The sequence below is a fragment of the Schistocerca americana genome, chromosome X (genome assembly GCF_021461395.2).
Source record: "Schistocerca americana isolate TAMUIC-IGC-003095 chromosome X, iqSchAmer2.1, whole genome shotgun sequence".
NCBI lineage: Eukaryota > Metazoa > Arthropoda > Insecta > Orthoptera > Acrididae > Schistocerca > Schistocerca americana.
The window spans coordinates 582915460-582938109 of record NC_060130.1 but is presented as its reverse complement, the minus strand read 5'-3'; the positions used below and the strand labels follow the sequence as shown (position 1 = coordinate 582938109).

Here is a 22650-nt window from a genome sequence, read left to right as displayed (position 1 = left end):
CTGAGATTAAGTGCTGTCAGGCTTGCTAGCACTTGAATGAGTGACTGTACCATCTGCCGAGTGATGTTGGCAAGCAGGGTGCATTAAACCCTTGTGAGGCCACTTGAGGCGCAACTTGACTAAGAAGTAGCAGCTCTAGTCACAAAAACTTACAATGGCTGGGAGAGCGGTGTGATGATAACATGGCCCTTCTTATCTGCATCCAGTGATTCCTATTGGCTGAGGATAACATGGCAGTCAGTCAGTACCATTGAGCTTTCGGAGGATTGTTTGCATGCAGTTTAGTTTTAGTTTAATTAAATCAGCAGTACCCCCATTTTTGAGATTTCTTCTACAGAAGTAATTTTCAAGTGTGTAGCCTGGAATCAAAGGTGAATCATTCAGTTCTACCTTTAACCAGTGTTCTGACAGAAACAGAACACTGACAAAATGAAGTCGAGTATATAGCAAAACCTCAGTGTTTAAAACCTTGTTTGTGACTGACTGGACAGTCTGGTGGTATATGAAGAGATGCTTGTCACTGCCTTTTATTTGCCTACAGGATTTTAAATTAACAAGCCAATTTCCTAAGATAATTTATATTAAATCAGTTATCTCAGCTTTGTGTGGAGAGATTCTGTCCATAAAAACTCATCTGTGCAGACGCTCACAGTCTTCTTTTGCCTTGTTGACTTCTGCGTGCTTTCTGCTCCTGGGATACCCATTCATGTGGCTGCCTCATTAGTAATGCTGTAGTTGGTTTCTTGCTCCTCATCATTTTCACAGATTTCTGTAAGCTGCTCAGGATTGTTGTCTGTTTTCATTTTAAGGTTTTGTATCTCTTCAGGCATAGCTCTCAATGGTTCACTTCTAGCCTTGAGAGATATCACTTGTGTTACTACACAGTTCTTATTTGTAGAATTAAACACATAACTTTTGTCATTGAGAGGTATGGCTTCTGAGATGTCATGCTTCAGACCTAATTTTTTACCTACTATTTCTAAAATCTTGCAGGTAATGAATTTCTTTCACACTCTGTTGGGATGGAAGATGTGAGTTGTGTGAAATCTTCTTCCAGGTTCACTTATATCCATGAGTGTTGCATTCTTAAATTGGCTGCAGGTATTTTGAACCTCTTTGTTTGTTTTTCGTACTTCTTGATTTACACAGGACTAGTATCATAGATCATGGTGATGTGCAACTGGAAAAACAGTCACATTTGTGTTTCCACATCCTGCAGTCTTTGCTTAAGAGAAATTGTGAGTTCCTTTGTATTGTACTTTGCTACATCGTGTGTTCCAGCAAGGAAAACAGATATATCATTTGTACTTAACTCCAATGATTTTTCACAACTATCTTCAGTCACACTAGTGTTTACGCCTGTCAGGAGTCACCAGAAAACTTTATTGCCCACTAACATATTATACTACACATTGCATTCAATTAATAAATTAGCTTACTTTCAATACTCATAATTTTGAACTGATAGGAACATTTTTAATTATACAGTCTAAGGAAGTACCTAATTGGTACTTTCATATCATGGTTTATATTGTTTGCTTGCCAGATTAGTTTTCCAAAAACCCAGCAACAAATGTTCATCACACATAAAGATGACATCAGTCATATTTGCTTTCTCCTCACTTGTCTCTGTAATGGTTCCTTACCCCAAGTTTGTGCATGACGATTCTTAATTTCTTTTCTTTCTAGACTTGATACCTTTTTAAATACATGTCACCACCTACATCCTCCTGTAAGGCTAGAGGGAATATGTGTGAATAAGAATTTGTAATTCAGTGTATATTTCAAAGCAGTAGCAACAGTCAGAGTTTTGTCCCATAGGTGACACTTCTTATTTGTTGTTTGAGATTTTCAAACTTAATTGACATCACAATATTGAAATAATACAGTTCATTGTGTTATTAACATGTACATTACTTTTTAAATCAATAAAGTCACCTATTTTTGCATCAGCAATAATTTTTCTTTTTGAATTTTACTCTTTATGAATATGACAGCATTGAACGAGCATTTGACTTAATTTACAGTAACCTTCATAATTTAGTGGTATTTTCATCAGTCTGTTGCGGGTGCAGTAATTCAGCATTATTTGAAATACAATTGCATATTGCCAACAGACTGTTAAATTCACAGAAAGATAGGATAGTTGACCGATACTTACCTCCAAAAAAAGATGTTCCTAGTAGTACTGCCAATCACTTAAAGTGGAAAATATTAATGCTAGCTTTCAGGACTTAGACATTTCTTCTTCGGGGAGGAAAGAGGGACTGGTTAGAGAGGTTGGAAATGGAGGTAGCTCTCTGACACTAGATTGAAAGGGATTCACAACTGCTTCTGACAGGTTCTTTAGAATAAATGTTGACCATAAATACTGTTGACTTTTCTGGCATACATCAACATGCCTATTTATTACTGAACTATTTTTATTTTCATGTAATAAATTACAACACATATATAACAAGCACAACAAACAAGCACAATAAATAGGACATTAATATATTATCAGAACCTTTCTATTCATTTGCAAATTTCAGTTACAAAATAGCTGACAACAAAGTTAATCTAATTAAGCTAGTGTAAGTAACATTTTGATAACACTCATAGTAGGAAATCAACAAATAGTAACTCTTGGTTTACTGCTACAGTTGCAGAAACTCTGTACATTAGTTTCATATAAAGTTACACATCCATCAAAGTAAAATCTTAAGACACAGCAATGATCATATTTATTTCCACTTGATCATCATTCATAACTCTATACCAGATTTAATAGAAAATAGCAAGGCAGTGTCATAAATCTCAGTCCACACATAATGCCAAAATTGTGTGTGATTAAGAATCTTGAAATTATGATAATTACAATATCCTGTAATTAGCAGTATTTTAATAAACATTGTCCTGATAACTGGTTCACAGATTTATTAAATGTACCTTTAAGAGTAACCATATCACTTGATAGTATTATCACTCAGGGTCTGCCTGTTTAAACTTGTTTATGTATTTGTCAGTTTATTGCACCATTCTGCGTTTTCACTGTCACCACAGATTGTCATATATTTAACATGAGAACTCTGAAGAATGGATGTAGCTCATAGTCACTTTTGCCAAAAGTATGAGAGAATGAAGCAATTGTTGATGACTTTAACAACTGTGATAAATATGTAACAGAGCTTACTACAAAAGATATCCACTATTAATCATGGCACATTGCACACAGATTGAGTAGTAACTCATATTTTGAAGATGTGTGTGAATCAAATTTTATTCTGTTTTCTTAGCAACTTATTCTTTTGTAGAGCAGTGAAGTGAGATGATACAATACCAGCAAAAATGGCTGTTTTAGAACTTGCAAGGCAACCTGAGAAATGATTGTAGCTACCCTGAGGTACATCTTATTAACCATGCCGCAGAAAAACTTTTATTTAACATTTTTCATCTTCCTTTTCACCGCATAACCGCCAACAACATCAAAGTATCTCAATTTTGTGCATAAAAGTACCAAAACGTTCAAATAAGACAAAGAAAAATTTGTGTACTTTCAGTAAATGCAGGATATGAAGTAAACTCAACAAATCACACATTGTTGAGAAAATTTTGAAGTTTAATTATTATAGATACAATGTTTATTATTGGAAAACTCTTTATCTGTTAAACATAGTAGGTGTAAAATTTAATAAATTTGGTTCTCTTTAAATTGATGAGAGGAAAGTTTGACACACTTACTTTGTGGGATAACATAAACATACATTGGTTTAACTTGTGAAGTTAACTGTTCAGTTCACAGTTTAAAAGACTGACGCATCATTAAATCAAAATATGCATCACTGTCAATAGATGCACTTATTCCTGCATAGTAATTAATGAATTCTTCCTTGGTTACCTAAAATGGACAAGAAAACACATACATGAATTCCATGTTGGTAAGTCTTTTTGTTAAATGTATGCTGAGAACAAATGATTCTCCTTGTGAAAAATCAGTTAATACTAATCCTTTAGCCTGCTGTGATAAAGGTTGGACAGTTACTCTTTGGCTGTTAATGTATTTGGTCAGTTTATGGTAGTAATGCAAATGAGAGAAGTATACTAGCAATTTTACTGTGTTTCTAATCCTATTAGCACCGTTCTTTGGTAATAAAGTAAAATATTATCAGTCAGTAACTACAGATAGCTGTTTTTGGTTTTGTTTATTTCTAAATATTCCTAGGAAATATGGTGCTCTGCCTCTTTAGGAGCTATACTTACAGTAAAATTTATAAAAACTGCAACGCCAAGAAGGATACATATGACTGATGTGAATTTTGTACCACATCTGACTTATAAGTGAATTAATTAAAGATGAGGATTACAGAACTAAAAATAATCTATGACTGTGAGAATTTAGTAAGTTCATACATTATACACTGGGATATTAGTGTTATATATAAGTAGTGACTTTTCAAGCAGAGATTATAAAGCTGACAAATTGCAAATTTGATTTCAGAATAAAAAAATAAAATAAAATAAAATAAAAAAATAAAAAAGTTGCATTGGCTTACTGAGGATAATATCAAATAGTACCTATTTTACAATAAATAATGTGTTTTGTAGGTGAATTAAAACATGTGGAAGATAATGCATATTTCATTATTTCAATATACATGGAAGATATAATTGAAGTTCCAGTTTCAAAACACTGTAAAAAAAGAACTACTGCTCAGAATGACGCCAAATTTGAATATAATATTATGAAAGAAGGGGGGATCAATATGGAAGCAAGAAAATTTTAACAAAAATTTTCCGACTGGATGCCACCGTAAGAGTCATGACATAAATGGGTTTGGCTAGAAATGACTGATGAATTGCAGTATGACAGCTATGGTGTGAGATTTGCTTATTAAACCAACCATACTGTGGAATGTGCACAATCACACAAGTTGGACATTCAACAGCTGTGGCACTGTTAGTGAGGTAGGCCTGTCCACAATGGGAAGGTTGTACCAAATCAGATGGGAAACTTGTTTTTTAACTGTCCTGAGGCCATAAACCACATAAAAAGCAACAATGACATTGAGTTCTATCTGTGACAAAACTGGTGCAAGGCACTATTTTCTGCCACAATGTGTAATCAAGAAACAGTATGTTCCACAACAGATCGGAGTGTCTCAGGGTTCACATTCAGAATATGTTGCACAGTGTGTGTCTTCAGTTCAGATATATTTATAATCAGAGCACTGAACACAACATCTTTTGGGTAAACCAATGACCAGAAGTCATGTGGATTAAGATCAGATGATGTGGATGCCCAGTCTGTAGGGAAATGATGACTGATACATCTGCCATTTTCAAAATGCCTCTGCGGCAGCTGCTTTACTGGTTGTGCAATGTGTGGAGAAGTGCCATCTTGCACAAAAATGGTCCTATCCACACATACAGGCAACTGAAAGGCTGGAATGATAGTGTGCAAAAGACTCCCATAGTGTTTATCTGTGACCCACAGGGCCCGTCTCCTTGAAAAAATATGGCCCTATGATAAACAATGCCATAAACACACTCCACACAGTTACCTTTCCAGAATAAAGTGGTACTGGTTGATGAATGAGTGGATTTTCTGTTGCCCATAGTCTGCAGTTCTGTGTACTGACTTGTACTCAGAGATGAAATTAGCTTCATTTCTCCACAGAAATTTTCATGGCAATTCATTTTCCACTTTCACGAGACCAAGAAATTCTAGAGAAAATGTCTTTCTTATTGGCAGGTCAGCATGAGGAAACTCCTGAACTTGAGTAATTTTGTATGGATAACAATGCAGGACACTTCATAGAATTTTGTGCACCATGCTCAATGTCCAAAGTTAGGGCAATTCTCCCAGCACTGCATGTTTCTGCACCACAGCTTGACCCCTTCTGCAATGCTGTGGTCATATCTTCTACTGAAATTAGATAAATTATTTTCCACCCTATGCTACATTATCTTCAAAGAATCTTTTTCTTCATACACCCAATATTGGACCAATGCCTTTTTTCATACACTTGAGTGTCCAAAACTTCCATAGGGCTACTGGCTTCTTGTAAAAGAGCTTTACCAGCAGTGCATGATCCTGCATTGAGACAGTCATGGCGAGTGTTTCAGATGCAAAGTGAGAATCAGCTGTGTACCATACACTTTTTGTTTTGCAAATTCTGCTGCTTACAGCATCAACTAATGGTAAGATTTTTGTTAAATATTTTTCTGCTTCCATGATGTTTTCCCACTCTTTGATAACATTTTGTTCAAATTTGATGTCATTATGAGCAGTGATTAATTTTTACAACATTTTTAAACTGGAAATTTAATTATAATGACATTAAAAACCTAAGAAATTATTTGAATTAAGTCAGTAGAGGTGGACAAGTTACTTTAGTTCCTAGAAGAAGGCCTGGATGTACCACACCATGTGTGGCCACACACTGTCCTGGTGAAATGTAGCACATGAAGTTTCCTGATGGACAGACAGTACTTCAGGTTCTAAATCTTCCATGATGTAATAGTTGTATTTGGGATTACCATCGATAATTTAGGAAACGAGATTGGATCCAGTGGTCCCTCAACCATCATGCCCGGCATTTGCCTGCCCTGCTGCTCATCAATGTATGATGCCACACCATAGTCGTCATAGTAGTTCATAACACATACAATGTGGTCATCACAGTAATACAATTTGAGCTAAGACTTACAGAAAATAGTAAATTTGCCAATTCAGTACACCATTGATGTTGTTCATGTTCCCATTGCAGGCTGAGGTGTCACTGGTTTATTGACAATGGAAGAAAATGGAACTACATTTGTGTCACCAGTGCAGCCAACAGCAGATGATGCTGAAGTATTGGCACAGACAAATCCATGTCTGTTTTAGTGCTTCAGGTTAAGCTGACTCTAAGACTGGGCAAACCAAGCGGTCCTACATGTATGCCTTGAGTCTTAATCGCTTACTACTAGTGCTTCGTTATGAACATCTTCCGTGTCTGGATTCATTTGAGTGATTTTTTCTAAGTGTTGCAATTTTCACAATCACTAGTGTATTTCACTTACTGCCTGTGATGTATATATATGATATAAACTGTGATTAATATGTATTAGAAATGACTGAATATCCAGAGTTACGTAACACATTCCTGTCTTTGTGCTCTTTAATCTGAAGACTAGTTTAATGCAGCTCTTCATGTTAGTCTGTCCTGTACAGGCCTCTTCATCTCTGAATAACTACTACAACCTATGTGGGACACACAAAAATATGGAAATGCTATGAGAAATGTGTGCTTGAAAATAAATGTAAATGAGATGCTAGCCAAGCCTCCAGGTTCCACTGTTGTATTTGACCATTAATAGCAACTGTGGAATGTCCTCAATCCATTGCAAGTGCCAGTTGTGGTCAGAACAGTGTTCTGTGTAGCATTACGTTGGAGCTAACTGAATTTGAAATCAGGCATATTGTTGTTGCTCATATGATGGGTGCTCTCATAATCAAGGTAGCCAAAGTGTTTGGTGTTTCAAGAGGCACTATATTCATGCCTTATACTGCAAACAAGAAAAGTGGAGCGACATCATCTGCTAAGTCACAATGCAGACAAAAGTGTGTGTTGAGTGACCATGACAGATGGCCATTGAAAATGACTGTGACAAAAAATAAGAGGATGACAGCGGCAAAAGTCACTGAAAATTGATGTCACTCTCACAGATCCTGTCAGCAACAAAACAAAGTTAAGTGAGCTGCATAAGTAGGGAACTGTGCAGGGAGTTGCAGGGTAAGCTGGAATTGCAAAGCAGCGGTGCAAATACTCATAATGGGGAAATATGGTGTCAAAGCTATAAGACTGATGACCTGAGATGTTAAGTCCCATAGTGCTCAGAGCTATAAAAATTGCACTGTGAAGTGATGGGGGAATGTTGTTTTGTTGAATCTGTCTTGTTCCACACTGTTTCCAACTCTTGGCCAAGTTTATAATTTATGTCCCAAGAATCAAATGGGATGGGGGTTTTGTGATGATCTGGGCAGCCATACCATCATATTCCATGGTCCCCCTAGTTATTCTGTAAGTTTGCAGTCCTGCAAAGGATTATGTGACCATTTTGACTGATCAGGCCCATCACATGGTGCAATAAATAAATGGCATGTGGCAAGGGCCTTCCGGTGGGTAGACCTGGTCATCTGGTGCAAGTCTTTTGAGGTGATTCCACTTCGGCAACTTGTGCGTCGATGAGGATGAAATGATGATGATGAAGACAGCACAAACACACAGTCCCTGAGCAGAGAAAACCTCCAACCCAGCTAGGAATCAAATCCAGGCCCCTTTCATGACAAGCCAGTGCACTGTACACTCAGCTGTGGTGGTGGACCATGGTACAATGTTTTTACCATGATGGTGATGCTGTTTTCCAAGATGACAGGGCCCCCCTCCACACAGAGCACCTCATTCAGGACTAGTTTTGTGAGCACAAGATGAATTACCATATCTCCTATGACCAACAAAGGCACCACATTTCAATATTATTGAGCCTTTGTAGTCTAGTTTGGAGAGAAGTGTGTGTGATCACCATCCACCTTCATCAGCACAACGTGAACTTGCCACTGTTTTGCAGGAAGAATGGTATAAGATCCCTTGAAAACCATACAGGATCTATATTTATCCATTCCAAGATGAATGGTAGCTCTTTTGAATGCCAACAGTTTTTTTACACTGTATTAGGCATGGTAATATGTTGTGTTTTTGGTGTTTACATATTATTGGCCACCCCACTTGAACTGATCTAATTTCCTCTGCATTACACAACTTAGTTTGACTTCATTTCAGTACTCTCGTTTTACTTTTGTTGATGTTCACCTTAGAATCTCATTTCAAGACACTCATAATTTCAAAACTTCCTGTCTGATTAAAACTGTGTGCATAACTGGGTCTAGAACCTGGGTTCTTTGCCTTTCACCGACAAGCAGGACTCATGACCTATGCTCACAGCTTTACTTCCTCTAGTACCTCATCTCCAACCTTCCAAACTTCACAGTTCTCGTGGATGTCTTGTAGGTCCAGCACTCCTGGAAGAAAGGCTATTGTGGAGATATGACTTAGCCACAGTCTGGGGTATTGTTTCCAGAATGAATTTTCAATCTGTAGCAGAGTGTGCACTAATCTGAAACTTCCTGGCAGATTAAAATGGTGTGCTTGACTGGGACTTGAACCTGGGTATTTGACTTCTTCTGGTAAGTGTACTACTGACTGAGTTATCCAAGCTATCCTCCCCTCACAGATTTACTTTATTTTTTATTTATTTCTGCCAGTACCTCATCTACTACCTTCCAAACTTCACAGTTCTCCTGAAGCCCAGTGTAATATTCACTTCAGAGTGATAATTCATTCTGGAAATACTACCCCAGGTTGTGTCAATGCCAAGTCTCTGCAATATCGATTCATCCAGGAGTGTTAGCTTCAAAATGTAGGCAGGATAACTTCTTTGAAGTTTGGAAGGTAGGAGATAAGGTACTGGTGAAGAAAGCCATGAAGATGGGTCATGAGTCATACTTGGATAATTCAGTTGGTAAAGCACTTTCCCAGAAAAGGCAAAGGTCCCAGGTTTGAATCCCAGTGCACATTCTACACCTCCAAGTTCTTTGCTGCCTCTGACAAAATTACAACTTCATCAGCAAACCTCAAACATATTATTTCTTCTGCCTGAATTTTGATTCCCTTTCTGAAATCCAGCTTTCTTTCCTTTACTGATTGCTCACTACACATACTGAATAACATTGGAGATTGGCTACATCCCTGTCTCTCTCTTTTCTCGACTGATGCATTCCTTTCATATCCTATGACTCCTGTAATTCCAGTCTGATTTCTGTACAAGTTGAAAATAACATTTGCTCCCTGTATTTTATGCCTGCTACCTTCAAAATTTCAAAGAATGTAGTCGAGTCAACAATGTCAAAAGCTTTCTCTAAATCTAAAAATGATATAAATGTAGGTTTACCTTTCTGGAGTCTATCTTCTAAGATAAGACTTATGATCAGTATTGCCTTACATGTATCTAAATTTCTATGGAATCCAAACTGATCTTCTCTGAGATAGGGAGATAGGCATCAACAATTTTTTTTACAATTCTCTGTACCTCAGGTTACTTATATCCAATTTTATAGGCCTGTTTGGTGTGGACATAGCTTATCTGAGTCTCATTGGTGTTTAAAATCTTTCATGGTCTCTATTTTGTCAAAAAAAGGGATTGAGGTTGTGGCATAATTTCCAATCACTGGATGTGTGCCTGTGTACTTGATTACATCCTGAAACTTTTTATATTAACATATGAAATGGTACTGCCTGGCACTTAGTACAATGATCACTCCATGAAATGGGCACTTAAAGCTTTTAGTACAATGATCGCTCCATGAAATGGGCACTTGAAGCTTGACTGCCAACTTGGTGAAGTTTTAGAGACACAAGCCATATGCCAGTACCAGGTTTCATTCTTCACCTTTCTCTCATATCTAGAACCACCCATAACAACCAAGAGTTAACACTACTCTGCATAACCACTTATCACAGTAATTCAAATCACACCGATTACATACCATACAAATGACGAAAAGAGTGTCATCCTGTGTATGAAGAACATACTTGAAAATAGTCACAATATTTGGGTTCCACCTAGTAACTAAGTAAGTGGACAGGTAGATACGTGTATGAGAATTTTTTAAATGGAGCTGTATTCCTGTACATTAATTTAAATGGTAACTTTTAGGCTGACAAGTGTTTAGGTTTACTTTGAGCTGCATTGCTGTTTCGAAGTCTTTCCCTTACTGGCTATCATGTTGACTGTGCAACAGATATATGACCGAAAATATATTATTAATAGGTTTTTAGTTTTTTAAGAAATTAACCCAATAAAAGTTTTACCTACATCTACATCTGTAATCTGCAAATCACTGAAGTGCATGACACAGGGTACATCCCATTTTAACAGTTATCAGGACTTTCTCTCATTCCATTCATGTATGGGTCACAGGAAGAATGACTGCTTAAATGCGTCAGTGTGTGCTGTAATTAAATAATGTTGCCTTTGCAATCCCTAGAGAAGCATTATGTAGGTTGCTGATATTATAATTATGCAATAACACCACTGTGAAGAAGCAAGTATTTAAATATGAAGCATTCTAAAAATGGAGCAAATCCAAGATGCCAAGGTTGAGAATGCACTGATATATTGCATGCTAGGTAGAAAAATGGTTTGTTTTTATATTCCATATATTTTCATTGAATTAAAAAGTTATTTACTAATTAAATTTATGTTTAGTGAACCACCATATTAATATGCAGTCAATTGAAGAATAAAGCAATAGTTTATGAATTTCCTATGAGAAACATAAAGAAAAAGATATAGCGAAATAATGAAGTCAAATTTTCACAGCAGTGACTGTATTGTTTTCCGTTTTATTCAGTGTCAAGCACAAACTTAAAATCTTAAAGGAAGCCATTATACTACATGATGCAAAGACAAAATAGATTATAAATACAATCTACAAGTCTAAAAACTGAACAGCAGAAACCAAAGTTTAACATCATTCTTAGAAACTGAAAACTTGGACTATGCATAAACAGCTAAAGGATCAATAGACTTATGAAAAATCAAATGTTCATTTGCCTTTGTTTTGAATTGGCAAAGGGTATCAGCTGTCGTTTTTGTCATTTGTAGGGCACATTCTACTTATAATTTCTTTTTTAGTTTCCTGGCACTAGGCCTGTCATTTTTTTGTTTTTTTCTCAGATTGGAGAGTTTTACCTCATCTCTCAAAGGTTAACATGTATTCATGAGTTACTTGATTTTTCAGTTGGCCTCCTGCCTAAATGAACATGCAGAAAGTGCATAGTGGGAAAACACTGTGTTGGCACCATGGATTTGTGTAATGGATGCCACACAAATGTTACGAGATGTTTGTCATGGTGGTGACACTTCCACATACTCTCCATTGGTACAACTATTGTTGTTGTGGTCTTCAGTCCTGAGACTGGTTTGATGCAGCTCTCCATGTTACTCTATCCTGTGCAAGCTTCTTCATCTCCCAGTACTTACTGCAACCTACATCCTTCTGAATCTGTTTAGTGTATTCATCTCTTGGTCTCCCTCTATGATTTTTACCCTCCACACTGCCCTCCAATGCTAAATTGGTGATCCCTTAATTCCTCAGAACATGTCCTACCAACTGGTCCCTTCTTCTTGTCAAGTTGTGCCACAAACTCCTCTTCTCCCCAATTCTATTCAATACCTCCTCATTAGTTATGTGATCTACCCATCTAATCTTCAGCATTCTTCTGTAGCACCACATTTCAAAAGCTTCTATTCTCTTCTTGTCCAAACTGTTTATCGTCCACGTTTAAGTTCCATACATGGCTACACTCCATACAAATACTTTCAGAAATGGCTTCCTGACACTTAAATCTAGGCTCGATGTTAACAAATTTCTCTTCTTCAGAAATGCTTTCCTTGCCATTGACAGTTTTCACTTTATATCCTCTCTACTTCGACCATCATCAGTTATTTTGCTCCCCAAATAGCAAAACTCCTTTATTACTTTAAGTGTCTCATTTCCTAATCTAATTCCCTCAGCATCACCCGACTTAATTCAACTACATTCCATTATCCCTGTTTTGCTTTTGTTGATGTTCATCTTATATCCTCCTTTCAAGAAACTGTCCATTCCATTCAACTGCTCTTCCAAGTCCTTTGCTGTCTCTGACAGAATTACAATGTCATTGGCGAACCTCAAAGTTTTTATTTCCTCTCCATGGATTTTAATACCTACTCCAAATTTTTCTTGTGTTTCCTTTACTGCTTGCTCAGTATATGGATTGAATAACATCGGGCAGAGGCTACAACCCTATCTCACTCCCTTCCCAACCACTGCTTCCCTTTCATACCCCTTGCCTCTTATAACTGCCATCTGATTTCTGTACAAATTGTGAATCGCCTTTTGATCCCTGTATTTTACCCCTGCCACCTTCAGAATTTGAAAGAGAGTATTCCAGTCAACATTGTCAAAAGCTTTCTCTAAGTCTACAAATACTAGAAATGTAGGTTTGCCTTTCCTTAGTCTTTCTTCTAAGATAAGTCCTAGAGCCAGTATTGCCTCACATTTTCCAATATTTCTATGGAATCCAAACTGATCTTCCCCGAGGTTGTCTTCTACCAGTTTTTCCATTCGTCTGTAAAGAATTCGCGTTAGTATTTTGCAGCTGTGACTTATTAAATTGATAGTTTGGTAATTTTCACATCTGTCAACACCCGCTTTCTTTGGTATTGGAATTATTATATTCTTCTTGAAGTCTGAGGGTATTTCGCCTGTCTCATACATCTTGCTCACCAAATGGTAGAGTTTTGTCAGGACTGGCTCTCCCAAGACCGTCAGTAGTTCTAATGGAATGTTGTCTACTCCCGGGGCCTTGTTTCGAGTCAGGTCTTTCAGTGCTCTGTCAAACTCTTCGCACAGTATCATACCTCCCATTTCATCTTCATCTACATTCTGTTCCATTTCCATAATATTGTTCTCCAGAACATTGCTCTTGTACAGACCCTCTACATACTCCCTTCACCTTTCTGCTTTCCCTTCTTTGCTTAGAACTGGGTTTCCATCTGAGCTCTTGATATTCATGCAAATGGTTCTCTTTTCTCGAAAGGTCTCTTTAATTTTCCTGTAGGCAGTATCTATTTTACCCCTAGTGATATGCTCCTCGATATCTTTACATTTGTCCTCTAGCCATCCCTGTCGATCTCATTTTTGAGGCGTTTGCATTCCTTTTTGCCTGCTTCATTTACTTCATTTTTATATTTTGTCCATTCATCAATTAAATTCAATATTTCTTCTGTTACCCAAGGATATCTACTAGCTCTTGTCTTTTTACCTGTTTGATCCTCTGCTGCCGTCACTACTTCATCCCGCAGCTACCCGTTCTTCTTCTACTGTATTTCTTTCCCCCATTCGTGACAATTGTTCCTTTATGCTCTCCCTGAAACTCTCTACAACCTCTGGTTTAGTCAGTTTATCCAGGTCCCATCTTCTTAAATTACCACCTTTTTGCAGTTTCTTCAGTTTTAATCTACAGATCATAACCAATAGATTGTGGTCAGAGTCCACATCTGCCCCTGGAAATGTCTTAAAATTTAAAACCTGGTTCCTAAATCTGTCTTACCATTATGTAATCTATCTGATACCTTCTAGTATCTCCAGGATTCTTCCATGTATACAACCTTCTTTTATGATTCTTGAACCAAGTGTTAACTATGATTAAGTTATGCTCTGTGCAAAATTCTACCAGACGGCCTCCTCTTTCATTTCCTACCCCCAATCCATATTCACCTACTATGTTTCTTTCTCTCCCTTTTCCTACTCTCGAATTCCAGTCACCCATGACTATTAAATTTTCATCTCCCTTCACTAGCTGAATAATTTCTTTTATCTCATCGTACATTTCATGAATTTCTTCATCATCTGCAGAGCTAGTGGGCATATAGACTTGCACTACTGTAGTAGGCGTGGGATTTGTGTCTATCTGGGCCACAATAATGCATTCACTATGCTGTTTGTAGTAGCTTACCCGCACTCCTATTTTTTTTATTCATTATTAAAGCTACTCCTGCATTACCCCTATTTGATACTGTATTTATAACCCGGTATTCACTTGACCAAAAGTCTCGTTCCTCCTGCCACCAAACTTCACTAATTCCCAATATATCTAACTTTAACCTATCTATTTTCCTTTTTAAATTTTCTAACCTACCTGTCCGATTAAGGGATCTGACATTACATGCTCCGATCCGTAGAACGCCATTTTTCTTTCTCCTGATAACGACGTCCTCTTGAGTAGTCCCCGCCCGGAGATCCGGATGGGGGACTATTTTACCTCTGGAATATTTTACCCAAGAGGACGCCATCATCATTTAACCATACAGTAAAGTTGCATGCCCTTGGGAAAAATTACGGCTGTAGTTTCCCCTTGCTTTCAGCCGTTTGCAGTACCAGCACAGCAAGGCCGTTTTGGTTAGTGTTACAAGGCCAGATCAGTCAATCATCCAGACTGTTGCCCCTGCAACTACTGGAAAGGCTGCTGCCCCTAGTACAATGGAAACGGATGGTGATGTATGAGCAAGCCATTTATGCTATCGATTGCTGATATATGGAGTAGTTATTACTCCAATGGAAAGTCCAGGATGAAATAACAACAGTCTTATGAAAGGGATAGATTGCTACTCACCACACAGATGAGATGTTGAGTTGCACACATGCGCAATGAAGTAACTGCTACACATTTCAGCTTTCGGCCAAACGGTCTTCTTCTGAAGTGTGGCCATAGCAGCTAGCAGTCTTTTCATTGTGTGTGTCTGCAACTCACCATCTATATCTCTGTTGATCCATCATGGACAGGGGACATCAGCTGGTCAAGTAACTGTCAATACCATTGAAATGTGCCAACAGCCATGTAACTGAGATGTTATTTTACTTTATTTTGACTACCAGTTTTGGCATTACTCTATGCCATCTTCAGGTCCCATATGCATCTCTCAAAATAAATGATATTGTTATATAGTTCCTTATTTTCCTGGATGTCATAAATTCAAACCATTTCACAAGTGCTTCATTCGAAGACTTGATAGTGAGTTACTATCAAGTCATCGAATAAAGCACTTGTGAAACAGTTTGAATTCATGACATCCAGAAATATATCGTACTATATGATAGTATCATTTATTTTGAGAGACAAATATAGGGCCTGAAGATGGCTTAGTGGAATGCCAAAACTGATAGTCAAAATAAAATAAAATAACATGTCAGTTACACAGCTGATGGAAAATTTCATTGACATTTAAAATCTCCTCTACATGGTGAGTAGTAACTATCTCTTTCATAATACTGCAGTTATTACTCCATAAATTAGAAGAATAACGTGGGTTGTTTCTCACACTGTAGACATTTTTCAGATCTTCCAACCATGTGACAGGTAATTTAGGGTTATGTGGTCAAAGCATAAGACCAAGAGGGGGGACACTAGTTGCCAAACACTACTTGCCAAATACAAGGCAGTAAAATCTGCCATATCCTATAGTGAACACAAGAATTTAATTTTTTGTCCATTGGAAAAGGAAAATTGTACGAGTATATTCCATGAATATTTCAACAATTTGTTATTAGATTTTATCAGAGTGCTGAAGTAGACACATACAGAATTTAATCAATTTCTTATGCAGGGAAATGCTTTGAATAAAAAAAAAACTGGTTCACTTGGGACATTCCTGATGTTTTTTAGTAAAAAAGCATTATACATTTAGAGTGTGTCAATGCACTTTGAATGAATTGATGATGATTTTTCAGATATTAAAGCATGTCAATGGTAAAATCTTTACAATGGGTTATTAAAGCATGTCAATGGTAAAATCTTTACAATGGGAGTAAAGTTCAGCTGATGAAAATTTTACCAATGCCTAACTTGATTCATATCTGAAGAAACCATTGTGGCATTCCCTTTGCACTTTACTTGGAAATAATTGAATAACTCATAACCTAAAGTAGTATGCTGAAAGAGTCTTATTCCATATCACTTGGAATCCATGTTCCATGTTTTGGCACCTCACTGGGTTTTCTGCTTTTAGCTGTTATGTAGATTTTCAAGGGCCTATGATTGTCATTACTGTATGTCAATAACTGCTTTCCTAGCCTCAAAATGCTACATTGTGGGATTACATACCAGACCTGCTATTGGTGAAAGCTCCGAAAAACTTCCAATCTCTGTCTGTCTCTCTCTTTCTCTCTGTTGTTATGATAAATAATCTTTAACTGATATTACAGAATCAATAATTAATATTACTTCCATGAATATTTGAGTAATTGACAATTCAGTCATGCATTCAGGTGACAAATCCAAAAAGTTTAAATATTCTTCCTGCATTTACTTAACAAGTTAATTGTTGTATCACTTACTTTGCCATCTCGAGAACCATCATCAGTCTCAAAGTTGTTGAGAAACTTTGTAAGAATCTGTTCCTCAGTCTCCTCACCACTAATATAACGGGGGTTGTTTCTCACACTGTAGACATTTTTCAGATCTTCCAAAGTGATTACACCATCTCCAGTGCGATCCAATTTCTTAAATGCCTCATCAATTACTTTGAGGCGAGATGCTGACATTGGAGGCTAAACAGAAAAAGAATAATTTGTATTTTCATATTAACAAATAGCAGCTCTGCTTTATGAAACATGCATTAATAACTGGCGAATTGATGTGCTGACCACATGCCACCTCAAGACTGCTGGCTAATGATAACAGATGCAGATGATGTACTTGTGGTTAGCCAGTAAGTCTATGTCATACATACGGTGCAGTGTCAAGAAACTTAATAGGTATTAAGAGCAAATTCAGAAAAAAAAATTAATGGTGAAATTTGAGGAAGACTTAGTAATAAGCATCCTGGTGTAGAGGAACAACTGAAAGAGTTGAAAAGAAATAAGTCACCAGGTCTAGATGGAATACCACTTCAGCGTTACAGAGAGTACTCTTCAGCACTCGCCTCTTACTTAGCTTGCCTTCATTGCAAATCTCTCACCTGGCACAAAGTTGTAAGTGACTAGAAAAAAGGGTGTGTGACTCCTGGACTCCTGTGTATCAGAAGGGTAAGAGAACGGACCCATAAAATTACAGACCACTATCCTTAACATTGATCTGGAGCAGAATTGTTGAATATATCCTCAGTTCTAATATAATAAATATCCTTGAGATGGGAAAGCTTTTGTCCATGAATCAGCACAGTTTTAGAAAGCATTACTTGTGCAAAACTCAGCTTGCTCTTCTCTCACATGATATCCTGCAAATTATGGATGAAGGGCAACAGGTGGATTTCATACTCTCACATTTCTGAAAAGCATTTGACATGGGACCTGCTGTAGACTGTTAATGAGGGTATAGGTATACGGAATAGGTTCCCAGGCACGTGAGTGGGTTAAAGACTTCTTAAGTAACAGAACACATTATTTTGTCCTCAATGGCTACTGTTCATCAGAGGCAACAGTATCATCAGGAGTGCCCCAGGGAAGTGTGAAAGGATTGATGTTATTTTCTATATAAATAAATGATCTCACAGATAGAATGAGTAGCAATCTGCAGCTACTTGCTGAAGCTGGTGTGGTGTGTGTTATCATTGAGTGACTGTAGGAGGATACAATATGACTTAGATTAAATTTATAATTGGTGTGATGAATGTCAGCTAGCTCTAAATGTAGAAAAGCATGAGTTAATGCAGATGTGTAGGAAAAACAAACATTATGCTTGAACACAGTATTAGTAGTATACTGCAAGACACAGTATATCAATTAGATACGTGGGTGTAACATTTCAAAGTGATATGAAATGAAACGAGCATGTAAGGATTGCAATAGGGAAGGTGAATGGTCGACTTTGGTTTATTGGGAGAATTTTGGGAAAATGTGGTTCATTTGTGAAGGAGACCACTTGCAGGACACTAGTGTGACACATTCTTGAGTACTGCTCAAGTGTTTGGATCCTGCACTAGGTCAGATTAAAGAAAGACGTCAAAGCAATTCAGAGGTGGGCTGCTGGAATTATTACTGCTGGGTCCAAACAACACACAAGTACTACAGAGATGCTTTGGGAACTCAATGGGAATCCCTGAAGGGAAGGCGACGTTCTTTTCGAGGAACACTACTGAAAAAAATTATAGAACACGCATTTGAAGATGACTGCAGAATGATTCTACTGCCGCCAAAATACATTTTGCAAAAGTTTCATGAAGATAAGATGAGAGAAATTAGAGCTCATATGGAGGTGTACAGACAGTCATTTTTCCCTCACTCTGTTGTAAATGGAACAGAAAAGGAAATTACTAGTAGTAGTAATGGGTACCTTCCACCATACACCATACAGTGGCTTGTGGAGTATGCATTTAGATGTAGATATCTATAAAGCAAAATGTGTGGTGTTAATATCCAGGATCTCCTTGCAAACCTCCAGATCAATTTCAGCCAAATTTGCACAGGAACAACAGGCCTTACGGGTATCAGCACTCTGTGGTTTATAACCTCTTAGCTCCAATAAAAGGGAGATACGGGCCAAAGTGTGTTTTTTCCTGCCTTTAGCATATAGGCTACCTCAAATGATTGGTATGTTAAGTAGGAGTTGCATAGGCCTCCTTTATCGGCCTGCTTTGTATGGCGGCCTGTACATCAGTGGCAAGTAAATGATTTTCAAGCCCCAGATGTGTTGCACGCCTTGCATGACAGGTGTATTGTGGGAGTAGTATTGGCTTGCTTTATTGAACTATACTGCAGGGGCTGCAAATCCTAATGAGTGTGGATTGGGACATGTCAAGATGGTTAAAGGAGGGGATGGAGATAGTGATGGGGTGTGCGAAATGGACAGAGAGAGGGGAGGAGGGGATTTTCATGAGGCAGGTGAAAGTTGTAGAGAGGTGGTGAGGAGGTGGTTAAGGAAGAGGGGGAGGCAGAGATGGAAAGAGAGGGGGGAGGAGGATATAGTTAGAGGGAAGGGGGAGGAAGATGTGGTCAGAGAGAAGGGATGAAGGAAATGGATAAAGAGAGGGGTAGGAGGAGATGAAGAGACAGAGAGAGTGGAAAGGAGGAGATAAACAGAAGAGGTGAGAGGGTGACAGACAGAGGGAGGATGAGATGGACACAGAGAGTGGGAAGAGGAGGTGTATTCAATAAATGTGTCAAATGCATATGCGATTGAGACTACAGGGAAAAAGCGAGTTTACAATATTTACAAGAACCAAAAGGGAATAATAAGAATGGAAGACCAAGAACGAAGTGCTTGAAATAAAAAGGGTGTAAGACAGGGATGCTATCTTTTGCTGCTGTTGGACAGAGGCAATGATGGAAATTAATGAAAGGTTCAAGAGTATGATTAAAATTCAGGGTGAAAAAATATCAGTTACAAGAATCACTTATCAAATTATTATCCTCAGCGAAACTGAAGAAGATTTACAGTAAAAATTGAATGGAATGGAAGTTTATGCAGGAGTTTTCAAACTGTGTGTCACGGTTGCCAGGGGTGTTGTGAACTAACAGAAGGGGCCTCATGGTGGTTTCATAAAAGTAATAATTTGGTTTATTTGCTTTCTGAATAAGGAACAATGTGTGTGCTAGTAGTGATATCTAGCAGACTAGCACATAAGCGTTGTTACTGTGGCACAGTAGTAGATGACAGTCAAATCGTTACACATGACTCATTATTTTCTATTCAATAATAATCAGTTTGAAGGTTAGTTCTGTCGAATGCACATCATTTGATTGACTGACTGAGGGGGTTATGGGACTAAACAGTGAGGCCATCAGTAGTACATTGTTTCTGATTTTTGTTTGCATGCAGTACTGAGATTTTTGTTTCTCTGTCAGCATGTACAAATTTGTAAGTGTATGTAACGGTACAAAATGTGATACTACTAGTATTTCAACTGTATTGAGCAGTTCTAAGGACAAGAATAGATGAAAATGTAGGAAGTACTGGGTGGTTATAATTACACTTTCCCTATTTAAGACTTTATAACACAGAAACTAATTCAAATCAAATCAAATTTTATTGTCGTTAAACAACTTAGTGTTGTAATAGACAGTGTAAAAAAATACAAGGATAGGTACCAAAACACAATACAATACATACATACAGGTTTTTTAATTTTTTTAAGGCACCAATTAGTTTTTAAAAAATATATAGAAAAGAAAAGTATTTACGTTTATACATCTCCTTGGATCAAATTTGTCTCATTATGATATGAGAACCAAACTTGGTAGCATTAATGTCAAGGACATGAGGAAGATTATCAATGGAGAATCAATTAAATTGAAACACTTTTAATGGGCTGCTATGGTACCTCACACTATTACATACCGGTATCAGTACTGCTACAAAAGGGGCTCAATATGGTGCCCATCAGTGTCCAGAAGAGTCTGAAAGTGCAGGATTGCATTCTGCACAGCAGAATGAAGTATGTCCATACGTATGCTGGCTACCTCTGTTGATATGCTTCACTTCAGATTAACACATGTATGAATGTTCTCCTGGAAAATCCTGCCCTTCAGATAGCCTCATAACCAGAAATTACAGGGAGTGAGAATCAGGTGATTGTGCCGGCCAAGCATTTGGAAATAATCGCTTCCAAATGTGTTTTGGAGAAGCAGGTGAACTTCCCAAGCGATGTGCAGTGGGGCCCCATCTTGCATGAAAACTGTTGAGTTCAATGTGTCTATCTTCTGTAGGGCAGGTATGACATGGTGACAAAGCATACCGCAGTAACACTGGCCAGTCACACTGCATGTCTTTGGTCCGTGAGTGCCAACCTCTTAAAAAATGAATGGGCAAATGATGAAAGTAGCTGTGAAGTCACACCATACGGTGATATGTTCACCATACGGAGGAACTTCATACACAGTGACAGTGACAGTTCACTTTACCTGTCAGAGAAAATGAGCTTCGTCTGTCCATAGCATGGTCCAGGGCCAGCCCTTGTCAACTTCAATCCTTGTGAGAAAGTGGAGAGCGAAGTCAACAGGTCGTTGTGCATCCTGTGGTGCAAGCTGGCGTACAATATGGATCTTGTATGGACACCATTTGAGAATGGACTGAAGCACCTTCCATAAAGTGGATCACAGAGTGTTCAACTGTTGTGACACAGCACATTCACTGCCTGATGATCGGAAATTGCACACAGCATTGCCTACCACAGCAACTGCAATTTAAACAACTACCTGTGATGCAACTGTTCGTCAGCTCTTCCCAGAGTGACGCCCAGTTCTCCAGCTGATTTGAACTTCTTCATCATGCTCTGCACAGCAGGTGGATAGAAAGAGAATACTTCCATAATCCTTTCAACTGGCAATACTCTCGAAGTGCAACTGCAGCATTACTGTTATTTTGAAAACAGAGCTTCACCAATAATGCCCTGCTCCTTTTGTCCAAGCTCATGTTGACACGTCAACAAAATAACCTACACGAAATTACAAGCAATCTAGTTGCCGTGTAGTGTAACTGAAAGATATTTTACATTTAAGCTATTGATATGTCGATAGCATGATCGGCTATTGCCCATCCATAATTCATCGAAAACCAACGTCTGTCTATTGCTGGCAGTACTTGAGCTCAGTTGTTACTTTGTTAATCAATTCAGTTTTTACTTGCAGTTGAATTTAAGGGAAGCGCTGCTGTTCAAATCCAGATTGAAAGAAGAAGAGTGTAAAACGACCTTACAGGTTGAAGGGAGATTAGAGTATGACTTTTTCTTAGTTGCTTGCCAAAATACAGCGCTCTTAAGTAACGAGATTATATCTCTTCTTGATGAAAACTCCGAGATCAGTTTCATAGTTTATCGTTCTTTATAGAAATTCGATATTTTGTGGACCAAAGTTGAGAAAATGCGGTATTATGTACAACAGCGTTATAAACTACTGGCCATTAAAACTGCTACACCAAGAAGAAATGCAGATGATAAACAGGTATTCAAAAATGGTTCAAATGGCTCTGAGCACTATGGGACTATGGGGCTTAACTTCTGAGGTCATCAGTCCCCTACAACTTAGAACTACTTAAACCTAACTAACCTAAGGACATCACACACATCCATGACCGAGGCAGGATT

General features: G+C 37.8%; 1 protein-coding gene across 2 annotated transcripts in view; it reads right to left on the bottom strand.

The window, feature by feature from the left end:
• Positions 1-2462: 2462 nt before the first annotated feature.
• The window catches only part of LOC124555633 (calcyphosin-like protein), a 332295-nt gene continuing 312107 nt past the window's right edge, over positions 2463-22650 (bottom strand). For both annotated transcript variants that reach the window (XM_047129609.1, XM_047129608.1), the window contains exons 4-5: positions 16967-17179; positions 2463-3880 (exon numbers count right to left, since the gene is read on the bottom strand). In XM_047129609.1, coding sequence (XP_046985565.1) covers positions 3779-3880; positions 16967-17179 — 315 coding nt within the window. In that variant the 3' untranslated portion in view covers positions 2463-3778. The remainder of the gene's footprint in view (positions 3881-16966; positions 17180-22650) is intronic.